General features: G+C 44.4%; 2 protein-coding genes across 4 annotated transcripts in view; one reads left to right on the top strand and one right to left on the bottom strand.

The window, feature by feature from the left end:
• LOC135901398 (SLIT-ROBO Rho GTPase-activating protein 1-like) overlaps positions 1-14,770 on the bottom strand; it is a 56,813-nt gene extending 42,043 nt beyond the window's left edge. Inside the window, exons 1-2 of one of the 3 annotated variants that reach the window (XM_065431151.2) lie at positions 14,381-14,770; positions 142-533 (exon numbers count right to left, since the gene is read on the bottom strand). In XM_065431151.2, the coding sequence (XP_065287223.2) occupies positions 142-533; positions 14,381-14,450 (462 nt within the window). In that variant the 5' untranslated portion in view covers positions 14,451-14,770. Of the gene's footprint in view, positions 1-141; positions 534-5,035; positions 5,356-14,380 lie in introns of those variants that run through there. The other 2 variants (XM_065431149.2, XM_065431150.2) reach the window with 2 other exon arrangements.
• Positions 14,771-15,344: 574 nt separating this feature from the next.
• LOC135901401 (optic atrophy 3 protein homolog) lies at positions 15,345-16,725 on the top strand. The gene has a single exon (XM_065431157.2). It carries the CDS (start codon positions 15,497-15,499, stop codon positions 16,190-16,192), a length of 696 nt encoding a protein of 231 aa, XP_065287229.2. The 5' UTR covers positions 15,345-15,496; the 3' UTR covers positions 16,193-16,725.
• Positions 16,726-18,025: the final 1,300 nt, after the last annotated feature.

Here is an 18,025-nt window from a genome sequence, read left to right as displayed (position 1 = left end):
AAGCAAACGGCACCTGTACCTGTTAAATGTAAAAATGACTACTCTACCATTTGCTTGCCCAATTGGAAAGCAAGCTTTACAGTAATAAAAAGGGTGTAAGCTCCAGATGACTTGAAAGGAAGCTGTACAAGAAGCACCCACTTTGAGCAGCTCTTCATGCTGTTGAGCCCCTATTCCACGGCACTTGCGGTAGATGCGCTGTACGTCCTCAAGCAGGTGCGCCAGCTGAGCCACGAGTGTTGCGCCATACACCTCAGCCAGGGCAGCATGGTCGCGACTCTGGCGGCGTGCGTTGGTCACCAGCTGCTCCCAGCAACCGTGTGACGAGAAAAGCGGCCAGAGCTCACGCCGAGGTCGCTCAGACCGGTGGCGTACTGCAATAGCACGCGCCATCTTGTCCAGGGTACGTGAATATTCCAACTCCACCTCAGCACGGCGCCGGAAGTAATCTTGCATCTCGGACACTAGTGCCAGCTGCGTCTCCAGCCGCACATCCAGGCACTTGAGCTGCTCCCCGAGCTGCTGCCGGATATCTGCATGTCGAGAAAACACACGCGAGTAAACTTGGATGAAAGACAACCCCGTGACAGCTTTCTGCCCCAAACTACTCAGCAAGGATGCTTTTCTATCAAGGGGCACAAAGTGCACGTTCCACTACACACAATAGAAGTCACTATAAACCCCAACATTGACACCTAAGTGGGAGCTTCTTTTTGGCCTGAGGAGTGCTGTCCTTAATTCCTTAATGAAAGCTGTTTGCCTGATTGATAGATGCTTGGTATACTACTTCAGATGTTGGGTAGGTAGTACACAGTGACCACACATACATCCACACAAACTCAACCTGCTCATAAAGTCTGTCAAGGTTCTCAAAAATATTAGAAGCATTCTTGCTTCACTCAGTATGCAAGCAGTTTTCCTGCACAGGTCAAGAATATCCTACAGTTTTTCTGCTAGAGTAGTGATACAATTACAACAAATCCTTCAGAGACTCTTCTCTTGAATATTGGCTACAGTCACATAGAACATTGCACTTTTCTAGCCTGAAAGCATGCCCTCTGCTCTATACTTGCAGTATATAATTGTACTGTGAAAAAAGGACTAGCAGTATTGTGATTGCGTTGTGGCTAATCTTTGTCGGAACTATATAGCCTACTGTACACATGGACGTAGCTGGTTCAAGGCTCCTACTGTATTTCCTGTGATGTAAACCCTGGAGATCATGAGAGGCAGGGGGCTTGCTTATCTGAGCTTTGAAATGCTACAATAGCCACAATGCATAGGTAAAGGTTTACTCTAGTGTCGACCTCAGCGACCTGCATACTCTGACACTGTGCACAGAAGCTCTGGCACTTGCACTTTTGTTTAGGCACTTGCACAGCAACCATGCTCAAGACCTCAAGAAATGATGCCATGAACTTGCTGTATGATTGTTAAGTTAATGCATTTCTACTGAGCAAATTAATCTAAGCTCCAACAGTACAGTCTTTTAATAAAAGCTATGAGAAACAATATTAAGAAAACATGGCTGCAAAAAGAAAATGAGAACATTTGAGATAGACAATGAGAGTAAATAGCAACATAATGTTTTTCCTCTCCTAAACAAGCAAATTAAGAAAGCCAACCGTCACTTTTGAAAGCACTGTTAGTTGCATGGGCTAGGTCATTGCACTATTACATATTGCACTCCATAAACTTACTTGTGTCCCTGATAGAAGCACAAATTCCCTAGTTTTCCCTGAGTACTTCCAGACTATTAAGAATTCCTGAGAATTCCCGATTTTCCCAGTTTGTCAACCTCCTGTTCTTATTGTTGTTTCTGTAGCACTTCACACTGTTGCCTCAGGCGTTCTAGAATCCTTTTCTCTCAACAAAACAGCCAGTGCCTACTTTCCTCAAAACCTTATTCAACATGGCTAGAGCACAATCAAACTGTAAAAAGCCATCGTGAAATTAAAGGTTAATCTAAATAATGCATGTTGAGACAGGCGAGCACTTCACCAAAGGTACATTGACATGAAGCAAACATGCAAAAGAAAGATCTTGGAGTTGTCCCCAACCAGGATGGATTAGGCATGTGAATGTAATCTTTTAACAATTGCATGCTCTGTACATTGTGAAGCAAGTATTTACACTCTCTTAATTTAATTACCCACAGCATTTTTGAAAGATATGTCAAGGACGAGGTCCACTCAACACAGGAATGGTAAGAAGCATCCAAGATTACCCAGTCCACTTACAAGTCATTGCTGTGGCACAAGGTGCATCAGGAAAAGCTTGTGCTCTTCTCCCCCCACCATTTCTTTTTTTAATAATGAAGTAGTCGTAAAGATGTAGGGAAGCTTGGCTTCTTTACAACAATTAGGGTTTGAAATGCTTTTTTCGTGCCTATTATTTTTCACAAAACTAGACATTTCAAGACAATAGTTATCACAATGTGTTTGAACATCGAAGGCTGATCCAATAGCAACCGCTCTTACAAAACGGAAGCATGTGCCATCTACTATTCTTCGTGTGGCGCAGCTTTCTTTAGCAAAACACTCTCACACAACATTAAAGATTGAGGTGCACTTTGGATGAAAGCAATTATTTGTTTGTTAATAAAAAAAAGTTTACATATATAATTCAATAGTAAAACTATAGTCAACCAGGCAGCTTTTGTGGACGTTTTCTCGCAAAAGAATTTGCAACTTCTCATTAAATATACTGGCGCCGACACTTGGGCATGAAAATTAAAATGGAAAGTTAAGCCTTCAATTCAATCACACTTTTTTGCCCAATAAATGCAAGACGGGTTCCAGAAAAGACCCCACTCACTTGGCATCCTTTCACACCATCCTTACCGCTCGAAAGGTGCTCATTTTTTATGTTTTCATGTTTTAAGGTTTTATTTCCAGACGTATTAATCACAACTTAGATACATTAAATTCAGAGGTCGGTGAATATCAAACTTTTCGAATACAAATAGAATACAAATAATAAGCATCAAACATAGAATAGTCAAATGTATACACATATATTTATAGCACAAATATTTCGGTACAGTTAGGTGCCACGCTTGCACTGACTAGTGAAAAAAAAAAAAAGACAGCCAACTATCACAGACAATTAGGATCACTGTCAAACACAAGATCCTCAATTGTACATACATTAACTGCAGCAATTGCTTCTCAACATCATTAGAGTCTCGTTACACGCAATATTTCCAAGAATGAATGGTTGTTGTATGACTAGCTTTCCAAATACTCTAAACGAACGGTTGTTAAAAAAAAAATCACAAGCTGTGGAAAAAGAAACGAAAGAACTGCTGAAGAACTTGTGTGCCATAGACACACATAAGAGTGCTGATTTCAAGTAAAACTTCACTCGTTGCAGCATAAAAGAAAAAAAACTGCCACATGACTAGACTGCATGAAACATTGAATTAGACAACAAGCAAAAATAAGCTTTTCATGTAAGGTTTTGGCACGAAATAGAGAACAGAGCTTGCATTACCACTGTTTCTACATTACTTCGAAAACTTTTGTGCTTGTTTTACTTTTGATAAGTTGCGATGGTTTGTTTAGCAGACAGAGAACAGTAACCCGACTTTAACCAACGGTTTTGTCGTGAAATATTTGGTTAGTTTCAATGTTCAAAAATACTGAATAGTACAAATACGAATAGTTAGTGTGTAATATTCAAAACCTATTCAAACTTCAGACAATCACTTACTCTTAATTAAATTGTATCCTGATCACTCGTGTTTTAAATAGAAGTAAAGCAGAAATAATTGCTCAAAGAGATTTTGAGAATTCTTATGGAAAATTTCAAAGAAGTACCTTAAGAAGCAAGATTGACAGTATTAATTTGCTGTTTGTAGTATAAGTACCAAGAGTAAAAAAAAAGAAAAATTAAATACACAATATATGCGCCCTGTTCCTAGTTTCCAGCTTCTGCAAGTGAGACCATGCAAAAAAATTATTATGCAGATTGGGTGGCATAAATATTAGCCATGGTGACACCCTTGAGTGAGCCAGGGCTTTACTTACAAATGCACTAGCAAGTAAGCACCTATGGTGCACGGAGCATTTGTGTTTACCCATTGTAGCCAACAGCTGGTTCAATTTTTACTCCTTCTTTGGGCTCTCGAGGCAATGGTTGTCAGGTTGAGAAGCATGCACAAGCCTCTCCCCATACTTGATTATTATGTTCCATCAGCTTTTGTGTGCAAGCAAGCTGCCCTAGTTGTGCACGTTGGACTAGCACTAGACCCTTCACACGCTTCGTACAGTACTTGTAGTGCAGTACTGTACAGCAATAAATAAGGGCATAAATCAAGCTTCTGTGAAATGTCACTCTCAAATTGACCGTATGCTCTTGTGTGAGTGAAAACTCCACAAGCAGGAAAAATTGCTCCTAATATGCTGTGCATACACTGTCGAAACGCTGATGGATAAAGGGAACCCACAGTGGGAAACATAATGTTGCACTTGATATTAGTTGAATGCAATGATCAAAACAACCTGCACACCTGAGCATGTACCAATTATTAAGTCATTCTTAAAACAGCATAGATGTATCAGAAAATTAGATAATGCGATGGAAGCTTCCGTGTCCTCACTGCTGCTCTTTTAAAAATAATGTTGCCCAGTCAACCAAATCACAAATTCTGCATTGTTTTATAGGGGACGTGCAACCATTGCCAGAGGCTACTTGCAACCACATCTCCTGTTGAACTTCTTTCCAGACCCCCCCTCCTGCCAATGTGGCAAAAATAGTTAAATTTAACCAATATTTAAAATGCATTGTTCATTTCGTACAGTATGTGTTGTTGCTTGTGGAATAATTCTAAAACCAACGCTTAATGCGTCGAAAAACTCTCCATCAAATTGACTGATTTCTTTGGGTGTAAAAAGAGAGCCAAGTCTATAAGCTTGATGATTGAAATTAGGCACATAAAAAAGAAAGGCCAACAGAAGGACGCATAAATGTGCACCTGCATGTCGGCTTTCCGTATCTTGTCCACCGCAAGTAACCGCATCCCACCACTTACTTTTTATTTTGCCGAGCGCTCCTTCCTGCTAGGGTCGACACGCATCGCGCCCCAGATGGGACACATCCGAGGGCGATATTACGCGCGTTGCTGGACCCTCGCGGGGCCACGAGACACTCGACATCCGCCCGAGTAAGGTCCCTCGCCCGAGACGCACCCCGCGACGGCTGAGCAAAGTCGGGCGAGTCACAACGTCCCGCCGCGCCACCCAGCCATCAACCCCCAGCAGAGAGCTACGCGGCTAACGGGCGCACCCCGCCCTTCGGCTTGCGCGCAGGCCACGAGAGGGAAACCACCGCGACGCGGCTAGCCATGGAGCGACACTCGTCGAGCCCCCGGGCCCAGCAAAGAGGAAGAAGGCGCCGCGAACTTTCGCACGCATCGCTGCGCCCACCATTTTTGTTCGACGGCGCGCGCACCGCCGTCCGCTGACAGGCCTTTCGACAGTGTTTCACCTCTGCGCGTCAAAACCGCGTTGCTCAAAAGGCGTCGCGCTTTTTAACGGCGCTGCGAAAAGGACGGCCGGATAAACGAACGGCCCCGCCGGCGAGCGGAACTAATAATAGTCGGGCTTTATTGCTTCGCCAAGCTTTTGAGTACGGATCGGGCGTGCGAAAATACCGCGCGTTGCCTAAAGCCGTCGTCTGCTCGATAAGCCGCGCCGATTACGAGCGATGAAAGGCAGTTTACCTTTTCAATCCGGGACGAAAATATCCGCTATTATTATGTTTGTGTTTTCAAACGAAACGGAGGTGGGCTGCAAAACGTGAACGATGTACGAGGTGCGAGAGTGATCGTGATGAAAGCTTCAGAACATGCAAAATTCTAAAGGCACAGCCAATTACGTTAACAAAAGCAGTGGCATGGCACACAAGCATGCTGTGGCATAGCAGTTTCAGACAACGTGGCCTGCAGTTTCTCTGCACCTATTAATGGTGCACTTCACCTAGGCTTTCGATTCCCCGAGGTGCAGCGGTGCACCCTCGTGCTCGAGTGAACGGGCTGCAAGCCAAGGCGCCGCCGCGGTGCAGTGCACCGTTGAACCTTGCAGTGAGTGGGTGCAACCCGTTACACCATAGCTGGCACCACATGCAGCTTTTCATTTGTGCTGCCGTGCACGTTATTCTGAATCGAGCAAACGCTTTGACGCAGCAACTTGTCAGACGGTTACGCATCTGTGCTTTGCAGTAAGTGTGCAAATCAACCTGGGTAGATGAATTTGGTTATACCAAATGGCTACTGCACTGTACTGAGCCAGCTTATCTTTAGCTTATTCCTTTTTTTTTTCTGCGACTCTCTAACTTTCTTTTTCTCCCCAATTCCCTTCCCCACGCAGAGTAGCATGTCAGTGGTCTATACGCCCGGCTAAAATCTCTGCCTTTCATTACAGGGCTTTCTCTCTCCGAGCCAGCTTTTACCAATCCAGACAGGAGATTCTGATTGGGACCAGAACACCCTGCATGTACATCAAATCAAACAAGAAGACCATTATGGATATCTGTTAGACTCATTCTGGTAGCCACAAAAATGGAGTGGCAACTGACACCCTGCCTTCAGCTACTACTTCTCTCACACTTGTGTACCACGCTCACCTTTACCTGTGGCACATCCAAGTAATGGCCACAAACTTTTGACTACATAAATCAATTGAGGACAAAATTTAAGCAATTCACTACAAGAACGTTTACCTTGCTTCCTTTTCATTTACTGCCTTGTAAATTTTTTCCATGCTACACACAAATTAACACATGGCAAAAAAAAAGGAAAAGTGGTGGCGGTAAAAATCTTTCCATTCGCTAATTTCCTCTTTATTTGCCATTGCACTCTTACCTTTTTGTTGCTGCGTTTGAATACTGTCACGTGGTAGTGACAGTTGAGGACACAGCAACAAAACTGTGAATGGCAAAACTAACTTTATTGGGCGAACCTGTGCCTAGAAAAAAACAGGCTACACTCAATGCTCAACAAAAACGGTGACCACAGTCGGCGATCGTCCAAAATCTGATCAGCGGGTCAAGCGCATCGGCTTTTATACATCAGTAGTCAAATGTTCCAGCGTAATTGCTGGGACCTGCGTGCCTTCCACAAAGTTCTACATTATTCCCGTTGCGCACATATGCAATCAGATTACACAAGGTTCGGCCACAGGCAGCGGATGGAACCATCGATAACATTCCAGAAACTTCCGATACATGCAGGTGCATCCTGCGCTGTGCAATAACATTTGTTAGGCAGTGAAACGTGTCGCCCGACAAAGACAAACAAGTACACGGTCAATATCTTGACAGATTTGCCATAACAGTGCAACCAGTCAATTTTTCAAATGCACTTTTCAGTGAACTGCACCATAGTAAATACTTTGTGTGGCTACAATGTGTTGTCCAAGTTAGCAGTAGGTAACATAAGGATAACTTAAGATTTGCTAGAAGATCAGAGACATGGCGTAGTAGAATTGCTGAGAAACTGAGATGGTGTGGGCTTGAAAACAGGAGGTGCCATGATGTCTTTTTTATATCTTTTTTAGATACAAGAAAAAAACTAGCTTGCTCATTCACCCTTTCTCTGAATGAGCATCATCATCATCAGCCTATCCATGTCCACTGCAGGACGAAGGCCTCTCCCTGCGATCTCCAATTACCCCTGTCCTTTGCCAACCTCTACTGCGCTTCCCTTCTCTTGGTACCCGTTCTGTCACCCTAATGGTCCAACGGTTATCTAATCTGCGCATAACATGACCTGCCCAGCACCATTTCTTTCTCTTAATGTCGATTAGAATACCGTCTATACTCGTTTGCTCTCTGATCCAAACCGCTCTCTTTCAGTCTCCTAAAGTTATGTCTAGCATTCTTGATTCCATCGCTCTCTGAGCGGTCCTTAACTTGTTCTAAAGCCTCCTTGTCAGTCTCCAAGTCTCTGCGCCATATGTCAGCACCGGTAAAATGCACTGATTATATACTTTCCTTTTCAATGATAACGGTAAGCTCCCAGTCAGGACAGCAGGTGCCATCAATACCGCACACACCGATGTAAAAGCAGGGAGTATTTAACTGTCTTCAGTTCATGGTCTAAAATATTTGATAGAAATTATGGGGTTTTACGTCCCAAAACTACAATTTAATTATGAAGCACGCAGTAGTGGGACTCCAAAAATTTGGACCACGGGGTTCAAAAGGACTTTATTTAGACAGTAGCGCAGAAGCACATGGATGAAAGAAAAAGCTGTGCACCTAAATCTAAGTACATGGTTGTTAAGTACCCGGTGGCCCCATCAAAAGGCGGCCACCGTGACCGAGATTCGATCCTGCGACCTCGTGCTTAGCATTAGCAGCCCAACACCATAGCCACTAAGCAACCGCAGCGGGTTCTAAAATATTTGCTAACAAGCTAGTTATCCTAGTAGGCAGCTTCATGAGTTGATAAAAGACAGCATACCTACCAATGAAATCTATGTCATTACACATCATGGCAAAATCACTGAATTCATTTGAAAGAACAATATAAAAGACCCCGCTAACCAAAAGCTATCATGATGTAGGTAACATTGTTGCAAGCTGGATGCTGAATGTTTGTTACAGTATCTTTTTTTTGTCTTGAGAATGCTCAGTGTGGCCCTTTTGTAGTTCCTTAAAATGATTTATTCATTCACTTTCTTTTGATTTCCTAATTTGTGACAAGTCACGAAAAGAAAGAAATCATTTTCAACTACTATTTCATTGCTGTATTAAAACTAATCCTTCATTTCTTGCTTTTCTTACCTATGTAAACAGTTTGTAGTGTTTATTAGTAAATGGTTTTTCAATGTGCATTTATTTGATGTGTTTATATGCAATAAATTATTATTAATTTGACCTTTTCTTGCATTACCATTTGTTAATTTCATCGCATGTTGTTTGGGCTGATGTTACCATGCGAGGGGATCAGGGATTTTGTGAAGTTGCTCATGCAAACAAACACAAAAAGAAGCAAGCAGACCTAAAGATCAGCCGCATCTCATTTATCCTCTATTGCACAGCCCTTGTGGTGTATCTACGTCTTCCTTTGTCTTCGTTTTCAGTGCGATGTTGTTTTTAGCCATGCACAACATGACACAATAGAATAAAAAGAAAGCAGTGAATAAACCTACCCAACTTCTCTGGGGGAAAGCAGACAGAAGAGAAATCAGTGACCCACAGCAGAGGCAGTACAATGGACAGACTGTACAGGCACATGGCAGGATTCCAAATGACAAGAGCTCTGTCTAATAGTACATAATTTTATCCAGACTGACATATACTTCATAGGCACTGCCTCGGAAATATCTGCAGCTACAGTTTGGAAGCCTCTGCAGAGTGTACCGCTGAGCGTACTAAGCCACTCAAAGTATGGCCCCCAAGAGCCAGCGGCGCACGCAAGGACACACTGTACGCCAGCCAATCTCAGAGGCTACGCTAACAATCCACCTTTTTTACGGCGCGACCGCGCATGCGCTCCGCCCTAACGCATTAGTCGCAAAACATTTTGGAAGGGACACTCATGCAGCTGCGCGGCCAGATATCGAGAAGGAAACTACCCCGGAAAAAAAAAAAAAATCGCACGGACGCTCACTGCAGTGAACACTTGTGCTGCGTACCGCATTGAAACTCTACTGGTAGCTCGACGTTGGTGCGGTGCCGAAAACGTGCGCAGCGTAAGACTGCAACTGCACCGTGAATCACGTAGTTACCGCCCTGCATTGACGGCTGTCACATTTATCAATAAATCCCTGCGTTACACTTGGGCGACGCTTCAAAAACATGTTGCTGACACAGCCTTCTTGCACAGTCAGCCCACTCTTGCTGGGGGTGGCAGCGCATGCCCAACTTCACGTACTCATTTAAGGCATGGTAATACTGGGTCGGTACGAAACCAACAACACGCTGACGCCGACGATTGGACAACTATTCAGCACAGTGTCACTGAGGCCATTTGATCATAACAGGCCGAGAACAACGCAACAGACAGGTGCGAGTTGTCATACAGCGCGACAGGCTTTCTTGTCCACGGCCCCAACAAAATCAGCGTGCCGACCATGATAGCTTGACGGAACACTACGTGATCAGCTGTCGAACCAACAATGCAACAGCTGCAGCTCATTCACTTGTATATATAATTATTCATGCTTAGAATGTGTCGACATGCCTTCGAAGTTGAAATGCACAAGCTTCAGTCATCTCAAGCCGCGCACGTGAAATTTGAGCCAATGTTGATCCTGTTTAGCGAAGGTTGGGTTAGGCCTCACCCCATCGAGTTCGTGCACCCGCTTCCCGTGGACCTGAACTTAAATTAAGCAGTCAGGATGAAGGAAACCGCTCTTATAGTTCAGTTGTGGGATTTGACAGCTACTCTTCACTTCGCACGACACAATAAGCGGCAAGCAGCGATACGACACAGTGCTGTGCCAGCATCTTTTACTTTGGTCACCATTCCCGACGATGCCGGTCGCATTCGCGTGGATGGTGGGTCTCTGTGTGTTGTTATGCTGACACATTTCTTAATTCCAGAGAAGCACTTTTTATCTCTACATGAAACAGAAAAGAAGAGACAGTGCATTCAGTACAGCAGCATAAACTCGCTCAGTTAACAATGGTGTCAACAATGGCATCCGCGTTTTCGCGAGATAACTACACGGCCTACAAGCGAGGGCTCAAGCCGAGCACAGTTTTCTCTAATACTTTATGGTACGCGCAAACTGTAAGTATGATGAAGTTAAACAAAAGCGAGAATCAGCAGTAACAGCCCGTAATATATATGTGTCTGGATCACAGTTGCAGTTGTTTAAATGGCCCGGCTGCTCATACTGAGTCGTCTCAGGGTAGAAGAATATGACTAATATGCGCAAATATGTATGTTTTGCTACGTTTTGAGAATCAGCGATGCACCGTTTCTACAATATCCGAAGCTAATAGCAATCCAAAGCTGTAAATGTTGATGTAAACAAATGCACTGCTTTGGGAAATGTGACGTGGAAAGCTGCGCTCGAAGGCTTCTTGAATATGCAAAATGTTTAGTGAATGTGTAAAATGAATACAGAAAGCGATGTCCAAGCATAGAAATCAGCAACAACGAACTCTAAGACAGCCGCATCTGCAGACGGAACTCAGCGTGCCTTTATCGGCCGCACTGTTGCCACAACAGCGCACTCGGGCCTGTTCCCCCAGTATAGACGATGGGTGAACGACATGCTGCCCTGGAGAAACCATCAACAATCAATCACGATCCACAAAATGCACAACCGACGTACACTCAACATGGGCGCAGGGATATAAATCAACTGGCGAAATCCCCGGCACACTTCCAAAACATGTCCAGCAGCGTGCGTCAGAGGGCAGCACAGGTACATGAAAGACAGGTAAGGAATCATCTGTCAAGAAGAAGGTTAAGGAGACAGAGAGGGGGCATGTGGAAAACAGAGATGCAAACCAAATCAGCATTAGAGACATACAGGACGTTTAAACAAGAAATAGCCCCAAAAAATATTTACGATAACTGTAAGGGAAGCTCATTGTTGTTTGAGGCCAGGAAAGGTGTACTGCGGACTAAAACATACCGAGTCAAATACCAGGAGATAGACTTGTTGTGCGGGGTGTGTGGAGTGGAGGAGGAAAGGGTTTACTTTCTTGTAAACGACTTCACCATGCAGGTGAACGTAATGGGGAACTATTCAAAGCTTCGGGTTTTAAGGACAGTGATGGTAAAATAGACTTTGAACAGGTAGAAATAACTAAATGGAGGCTATCTGAAGAAGAAGAAGTATTTTAATGAATGGAAGATGTAGAGAGGTCGGCCGGATAATGGAGCATCTGGCCTGCTACTCTACGTAAGGGAAGGGGAAGAAAAAGGGTCACAATGGGGGATGATAATGGGTATCTATTGGTGGATAATATCAATGCAAAAGTAAAGGAGTAAATACATAGGTATGCGTGCATATAATACCATTAAAGGCTAGGTGGCACGCCGCCGCCGCCCGATTCAGAGGGTTGAGCCTCATTCATCCATCCATCCATCGAGAGGCGGATTGTACCACATGGTGCACCATACTAATGGTGAATTCGACAAATGTACCGGTGCACACCGGGGTGCCCTAGGGCAACGATTATTGAATGAAATGGCACATTGGGGCGCACCAGTGCAAACATGGTTTAAGTGCAGAGTTCTATTTTTAAGCATACCATATCATTACCCTTCGGCACTAGAGTTTTATGCTCACACTGTACACAAGGCTCGTTGTTTGAGACTGTTGTGAGATGACTCTCTTAGACATGACAATCGCTATACAGTCAGGAGCAAAAGTCTAGAGATCACAGCATCAGCAAGAAATTCTAGCACAGCTGTAAAATGTGCAATTTTCTCAATGCGTTACACTGATCAAACAGGTACATGTAGGCTGTGCCACAAGATTTCAACTGGCACACCTAGGCTGTGAAAAAAAAAAAAAAAAAATGTCTGCACATCTGTAGTCCCCTTTTGCTCACGACTATGCTGTTCCGATGAAGAAATTCTTTTGATGGTCCAGAACCACATCTCATGAGGGAAGTCAAAACAGGAGCTCAAGACTATTGGTTATAAGTTGGAATCCTTTAAGAGCAAGCTTTAGCTTGTGGCCAACTCTGATTTTCTTACTGAAATACATGTGAAACATATAAATGTTTGCATTGTGCAAATGATGAACTAATCGTAATAAAATATGCAGCATGGCATCTGCTAAATTGTGTACATTGTTAGAATTTTTACCCAGGATCCCAATAGGTGAATAAAAATTCCAAACATTGCCTAATTTTCCTAAAATTAAAGCAGAAAGTAAACAACACCATAAATCTGCACCAATAACAGAGCTCACAATTTTATTAACTGCACTGTTAATTTGTCTAAAGCGGACAAATAAAAATATTATTTTACAGCTTCTGCGAAATCGTTACTTTGTTTACATGATTTTTCAAAGTCCCATTTATTAATGAGTGGTACAATTCAGGGTGACATACCAATACTGGAACAATCCTAATAGATGGAGTTTACAGAAATGCTTTTTTTTTATTGCTTAGTTGAATAGTTTAAACTTCACATATTTATTTTTATTTAGATTTTTGGCAATTAAAAAATGTATGGACTACAAAAGGAACCTGCTCCTAACGTTTGGTAAATTTACCTTTCTTTTAAATACAACAAATCTTATCAAAATAGGTTCCGATTCAGATTTATTGGTTGAAAAAAAGAAGTGGTTACAACATTACAAATATACAGACGAGGGTCCCAAAGTGAAAGAACTGTAGTGGGACCCTCAGTTAATAACAACACATTATGGTTATAATAATAATTTAGTTCAGCGGATGCCGACCTAAATATTTATCTGTTCTCTCAAATAATCAGACAGGAGCTCCTCTTCACGCTCCAAAAAGAAAAGCTTTGGAAGTAAAGCATTTTTTTCACAAGAATACACCACACGTCAAGCAAGCGTCGTACAAATTATATTTCTGGTTTCTCTTTTGGAACAGCTCTTGGAGATGACACCAAATTATTACTTTTTCTGGCATTTTAATTTTTTAGGGGGAATACATTTGAAATGCACGCCATGTCCTGTCTGCACAGCGAAACCACATCAATCGGCATTATTTTTTGTCCTTTCTCTCCGAGTTTTGGCGACTTTCAGCGATTCCCTGCAAAACAATGTTCGCATCTTCAGGGTCTTCGCATGCCGGTCACATAGAACCCAGTCGTGTCCTCACAAGGCGGCAGCGAACCCCTCCCCATGGCGCAACAGCCCCCGACTCGGAGCTCTGGATCGTCCGGAGAGAGATTTTTGACCCACGCGGCGCAACAAGCGCTACACACAAATAGCGCGCCGAGCGCACGACATATGCGGGACCGCGCGGCGAGTAAAACGCGGGTGTTGCTGCTTAATTTGTCAAGACACGCATCCCAAACTTTTTTTTGCCCCCTCTGAGGTTGAGCGATTACAGTGAACGGCGCTTGAAAGTGGCCAAAGCGTTCCACAATTTTTTGTTTCGCGGCGAGCGCAATCCAGGTGGTGCTACCAGAGGCACGCCGCTGCCATATATTCACGTTTCATTTATGTTTTGTTTGCTAATCCCGGGAGCACGAGGACAACAAACTGTGACTGCGGTGTAAGCAAGGAAGTAGCGCGGACATGCCCAAGAATTTACCCTTTTGTCTACAGGAATGACCCAGACAAGCAGTTGACTGGTTCGTCGGGCAAAGCAAGGCCCGCTTATCCACCCGCGCTAGCGCCGATCACTGTCACGGGGCGAGGACAAAGGGAGTCCGTGTCAGGGGTCCGGACCCGCTGCTGTCGAAGCGAGAACGCACACCCACCTTTGACCTGCTGTTCGAAGAGGCCCAGCAGCTCTCGCTTGCCGGCCGACTTCTTGTAGTCGGCCGTCATGACGGGGTCAGGATCGCGGGCGTGTCGGGCAGGAAATGGGCCGCGGGAGCTGTCGCATCCGCCGCAGGAAATGGGGAGAGCCCGTCGGCAGCTACGCTTGGCGTCCTTCGACTGCTTCGGTGCGCGGTTCCAGCGACAACAGCGACGACATGCTCACTCGACTGTACAATGGGCGCGCGCCGATGTTGCCGCTGCCTGGACGCTTTGTTGACTCGCTCGGGCCGATTCACTCGCGGAGGCTCTCGCGGGAACATCAAGAGCAGCGCCAGCGTCACTTTCTCGGGGCCCAACTTTGCAGGCGGCAGCCATTGTCCGTATGAGTGAGAGTCGCGGCGCCACCGGATATTCCGTAAGGCGAGCGCCGTTCACGTGACCATCTTGTGATTCTGAATCCGGATTACCAAATTTTGAAAGAGCACGGACAAATATGCGGATTCGAACGCCTTGATCATTTGAACAAATTTATTACACTGAACCATAGATGCAGAAAAATTAGACCATGAACTGAGTTATAAAAAAAAAGCTCTATATGGCACTAAGAGAGGTTGCCGTGAACTCTGGATTCCGCAATTCCTGCAAAAATATATAACGGCTTCTTTCAGGGGTGCTCCAAAAATGGCGGTGAAGACTTTGTTTTGTGATGATTATGGCGCCCGCCATCTCGTCGCTCGCTCTCGCTTATTGATAAGTAAACCTTGCTATTCCAGGAATTGCGAAGAAGGCTAGCCTAAGCACTGCGTCTCTCAAGCAGATCACATTGGAACTTTTGCATTGTTTGTTCGCTAACCAAACACGTGCAATGACAACTTTCTTATCATCATCAAAGGATGCGGCGCGGTCAATCCAGTCCAATCCAAGTGCTGTGCTGTGACTAGCTGTGACTGCTGTGACCTCTCCCCACTTGCGGAGGTGAGACTCGTGTGTGCAAGTGGTGTTCAAGCAGCCCTCTTCGGGGCAGCTGAAAAAAAAAAAAAGAAAAAAGAACAAGCTGCTTCGTTCGTGTCAAGTAACGTTGGTTCGTGTGGCATGACCAGCGGCGCACCGTCATGGTGGTGGCCGCATTCCCGATCGCTAAGCTGGCCGCTCTGGCCTTCCGGCAGCTGAGCAAGCCACTGGCCAACCGAATCAAGCAGGGGGCGAAGAGCAGCCCCTTTTTCCGTACCTACGTGTGCATGCCGCCGGCGCAGCTGTACCACTGGGTCGAGGTAAACGTTAAGATGCGCATTCTGAACCTGGGCAAGCCCTCCGAAGTGCCCCCGCTCAACGAAGCGATGGCCATCGAGCTGGGCGCCGAGCTGCTCGGCGAGATGATCATCTTCGCCTCGGCCGCCGCCACGCTGGTTGCCGAGTACCTGCGCCAGGCGCGCAACGAGCGGCTACGCGAGAACGCCAAGGAGGAGAAGCAGCTCTGCCTCGAATGCGAAGTCAAGGAACTGCAGCTGCGCGTCGAGCAGCAGGAGGCGCAGATCAAGCACCTGACCAGGCTGGCCGGCACATTTGTCGTTGCACCACCGCCGAAACCACCGCCGCCACCCCCGTCATCGCCACCTGGAGATGCCGCTGTGGTCAGCGGCGCCAAATTGAAACCTGCGCAGGTTGGAAGCTCCGATACGAAGGCTACCGCGCCAGGCAAAACCGAACCCGCCAAGGCGACTTCGGCGAACAGCGTCGAACCCACAACAGTCGTAGGTCGCGCCTTGAACGATGCCACGGCGAGCGTTCTAGGAAAGACGTTGTCGTAGCCCCCGCCACGGTGCAGACGATGCGCGGTTCGGTTGTTCGAAGACCCTAACCGCGGGACATTTCACGTATCCAGCGTGGAGCAACTCAAGAAAGTTCGTGCAGTCTCAAAACAAGCCTTTCTGACGTTATAAGTCTGTTGCCGTTAAGAATGGTGTTCAGCGCATATTTTAAGCTGCCCCGCAAGGAGCAGGTTTTTCACGCTACTGTGTTGGAATTGAAATATCCACGGTGATTCGATTACTTTCTGGTTTCTCTAGCTAGCAACGACAGCAGTCGGAGCAGCACGCCCAAGTGACAAAGCGTGCACCTTCGATCGTAGACATGTCTTTCATTTACAGCCAAACACACGGATGGACACGTAGCTGAGGAGATTGAGCAAGCACAATTTATTTTGCCAGTGCTGTTTAAGCAGTGATAGTCACATGCCTGGTGTACAGCATAGAAAGTGCAAGCTTGGCTTTCTTCTTGTAAGCTGGCTTTGCAGTATATTATAGATATTGCGGAATAAAAGACTTTGATGGTGTAAAGAAGACATGCATATTCTACTCCCATAAAAAGCTCAAATTAATTTACCCCTTCCTTATATCTTTGACACATTATAATCAACTTGTAGCGCTATGTAACATGATGATACTTGTATGCATTACAATGCACTTATTACTAAACAGCTACATTTTTATCGCACAGGTGATGAATTGCTTTTCCTAAGCAGTAATGTTAGTGGAAGGTTATTTGCTATAAATTATCACTTGTTACATAATTAAGAAGCAAGTAAAAAGCACTACAGCTTCACAAACTTATTCGCCAACACTGTCAATGTATTGTTTCTCTCCTGATCGAAAATTCATGTAAATGGCAGCGAAACCTGTATAACCATACCCAAGCATAAGGAGAATATGGTGCTGGGCTAGTCATTGCCTGGTTCATGCGTGACAGTAAATACCTATAGTCCCTTGGATGAGACAGACCACTGCAAAAGGAATGCACACAAACACATATTTGTGCGTATTCCTTTTGTGGATGCCTGTTTTGTGCAGGAACCTCACATCCAAACATGTTAACCTAAGCACATGCCATTAAAAAATATTTACATGGGCAATACAGAGAGCAGTGAAAAGCTAGTGAATACCATTATACCATGAAAATGTAGTGAAATATTAAGCACAGTCCCAGTGCACACATTGCAAGCATTTCCTGCGCTATTGTAAAAGTAAATATATATAAATTCAAGGAAATGTTCTGTACTTCCCGTGCATAGGTAGTTGAAGAAACAAAGGCGCACACTTACGAAAATTGCATTTTTGATGTTTTGGGGGTCCGGCCTTCGTCAGAATAAACCTGAAATATATATATATATATATATATATATATATATATATATATATATATATATATATATATATATTGAAAACTTTCAAGAGCAATAGTTTGGTGAAGTTTCAGCAATAACAACAAATAATATGAAAAAATTCATACTGTCATGTTCGTTTCTAACATTGTTGAAAGGACAGATTACATTTATTGTAATCTATCGGTTACTTTCATGAGGCCAACACTGGTGGCTTAATTCAATCGGATTTATGAACAAGGTAGTTAAAATTGGTCACATACTTTTTCCATGTGATTCACATGGGATTCACAACATGAGGGTCCATGCATGTCCTTGCTGCACAATTGGCAGTATTTGAAAGCTCAAGTACATTTTGTGGATGTGCTTGGTGTTTCAGTGGAACTGAACTAATTTATGAAAAAAAAAGTGGGTTGACATAGGTTTTTGTGTCAATTCATTATTTGCACCAGCAATCATGAGCAATGTATAATAATGCTTCAGT

This window comes from Dermacentor albipictus, chromosome 6 (assembly GCF_038994185.2).
Source record: "Dermacentor albipictus isolate Rhodes 1998 colony chromosome 6, USDA_Dalb.pri_finalv2, whole genome shotgun sequence".
NCBI lineage: Eukaryota > Metazoa > Arthropoda > Arachnida > Ixodida > Ixodidae > Dermacentor > Dermacentor albipictus.
Note: the sequence above shows the minus strand (reverse complement) of the source record. Positions and strands in the feature narration are given on the sequence as shown.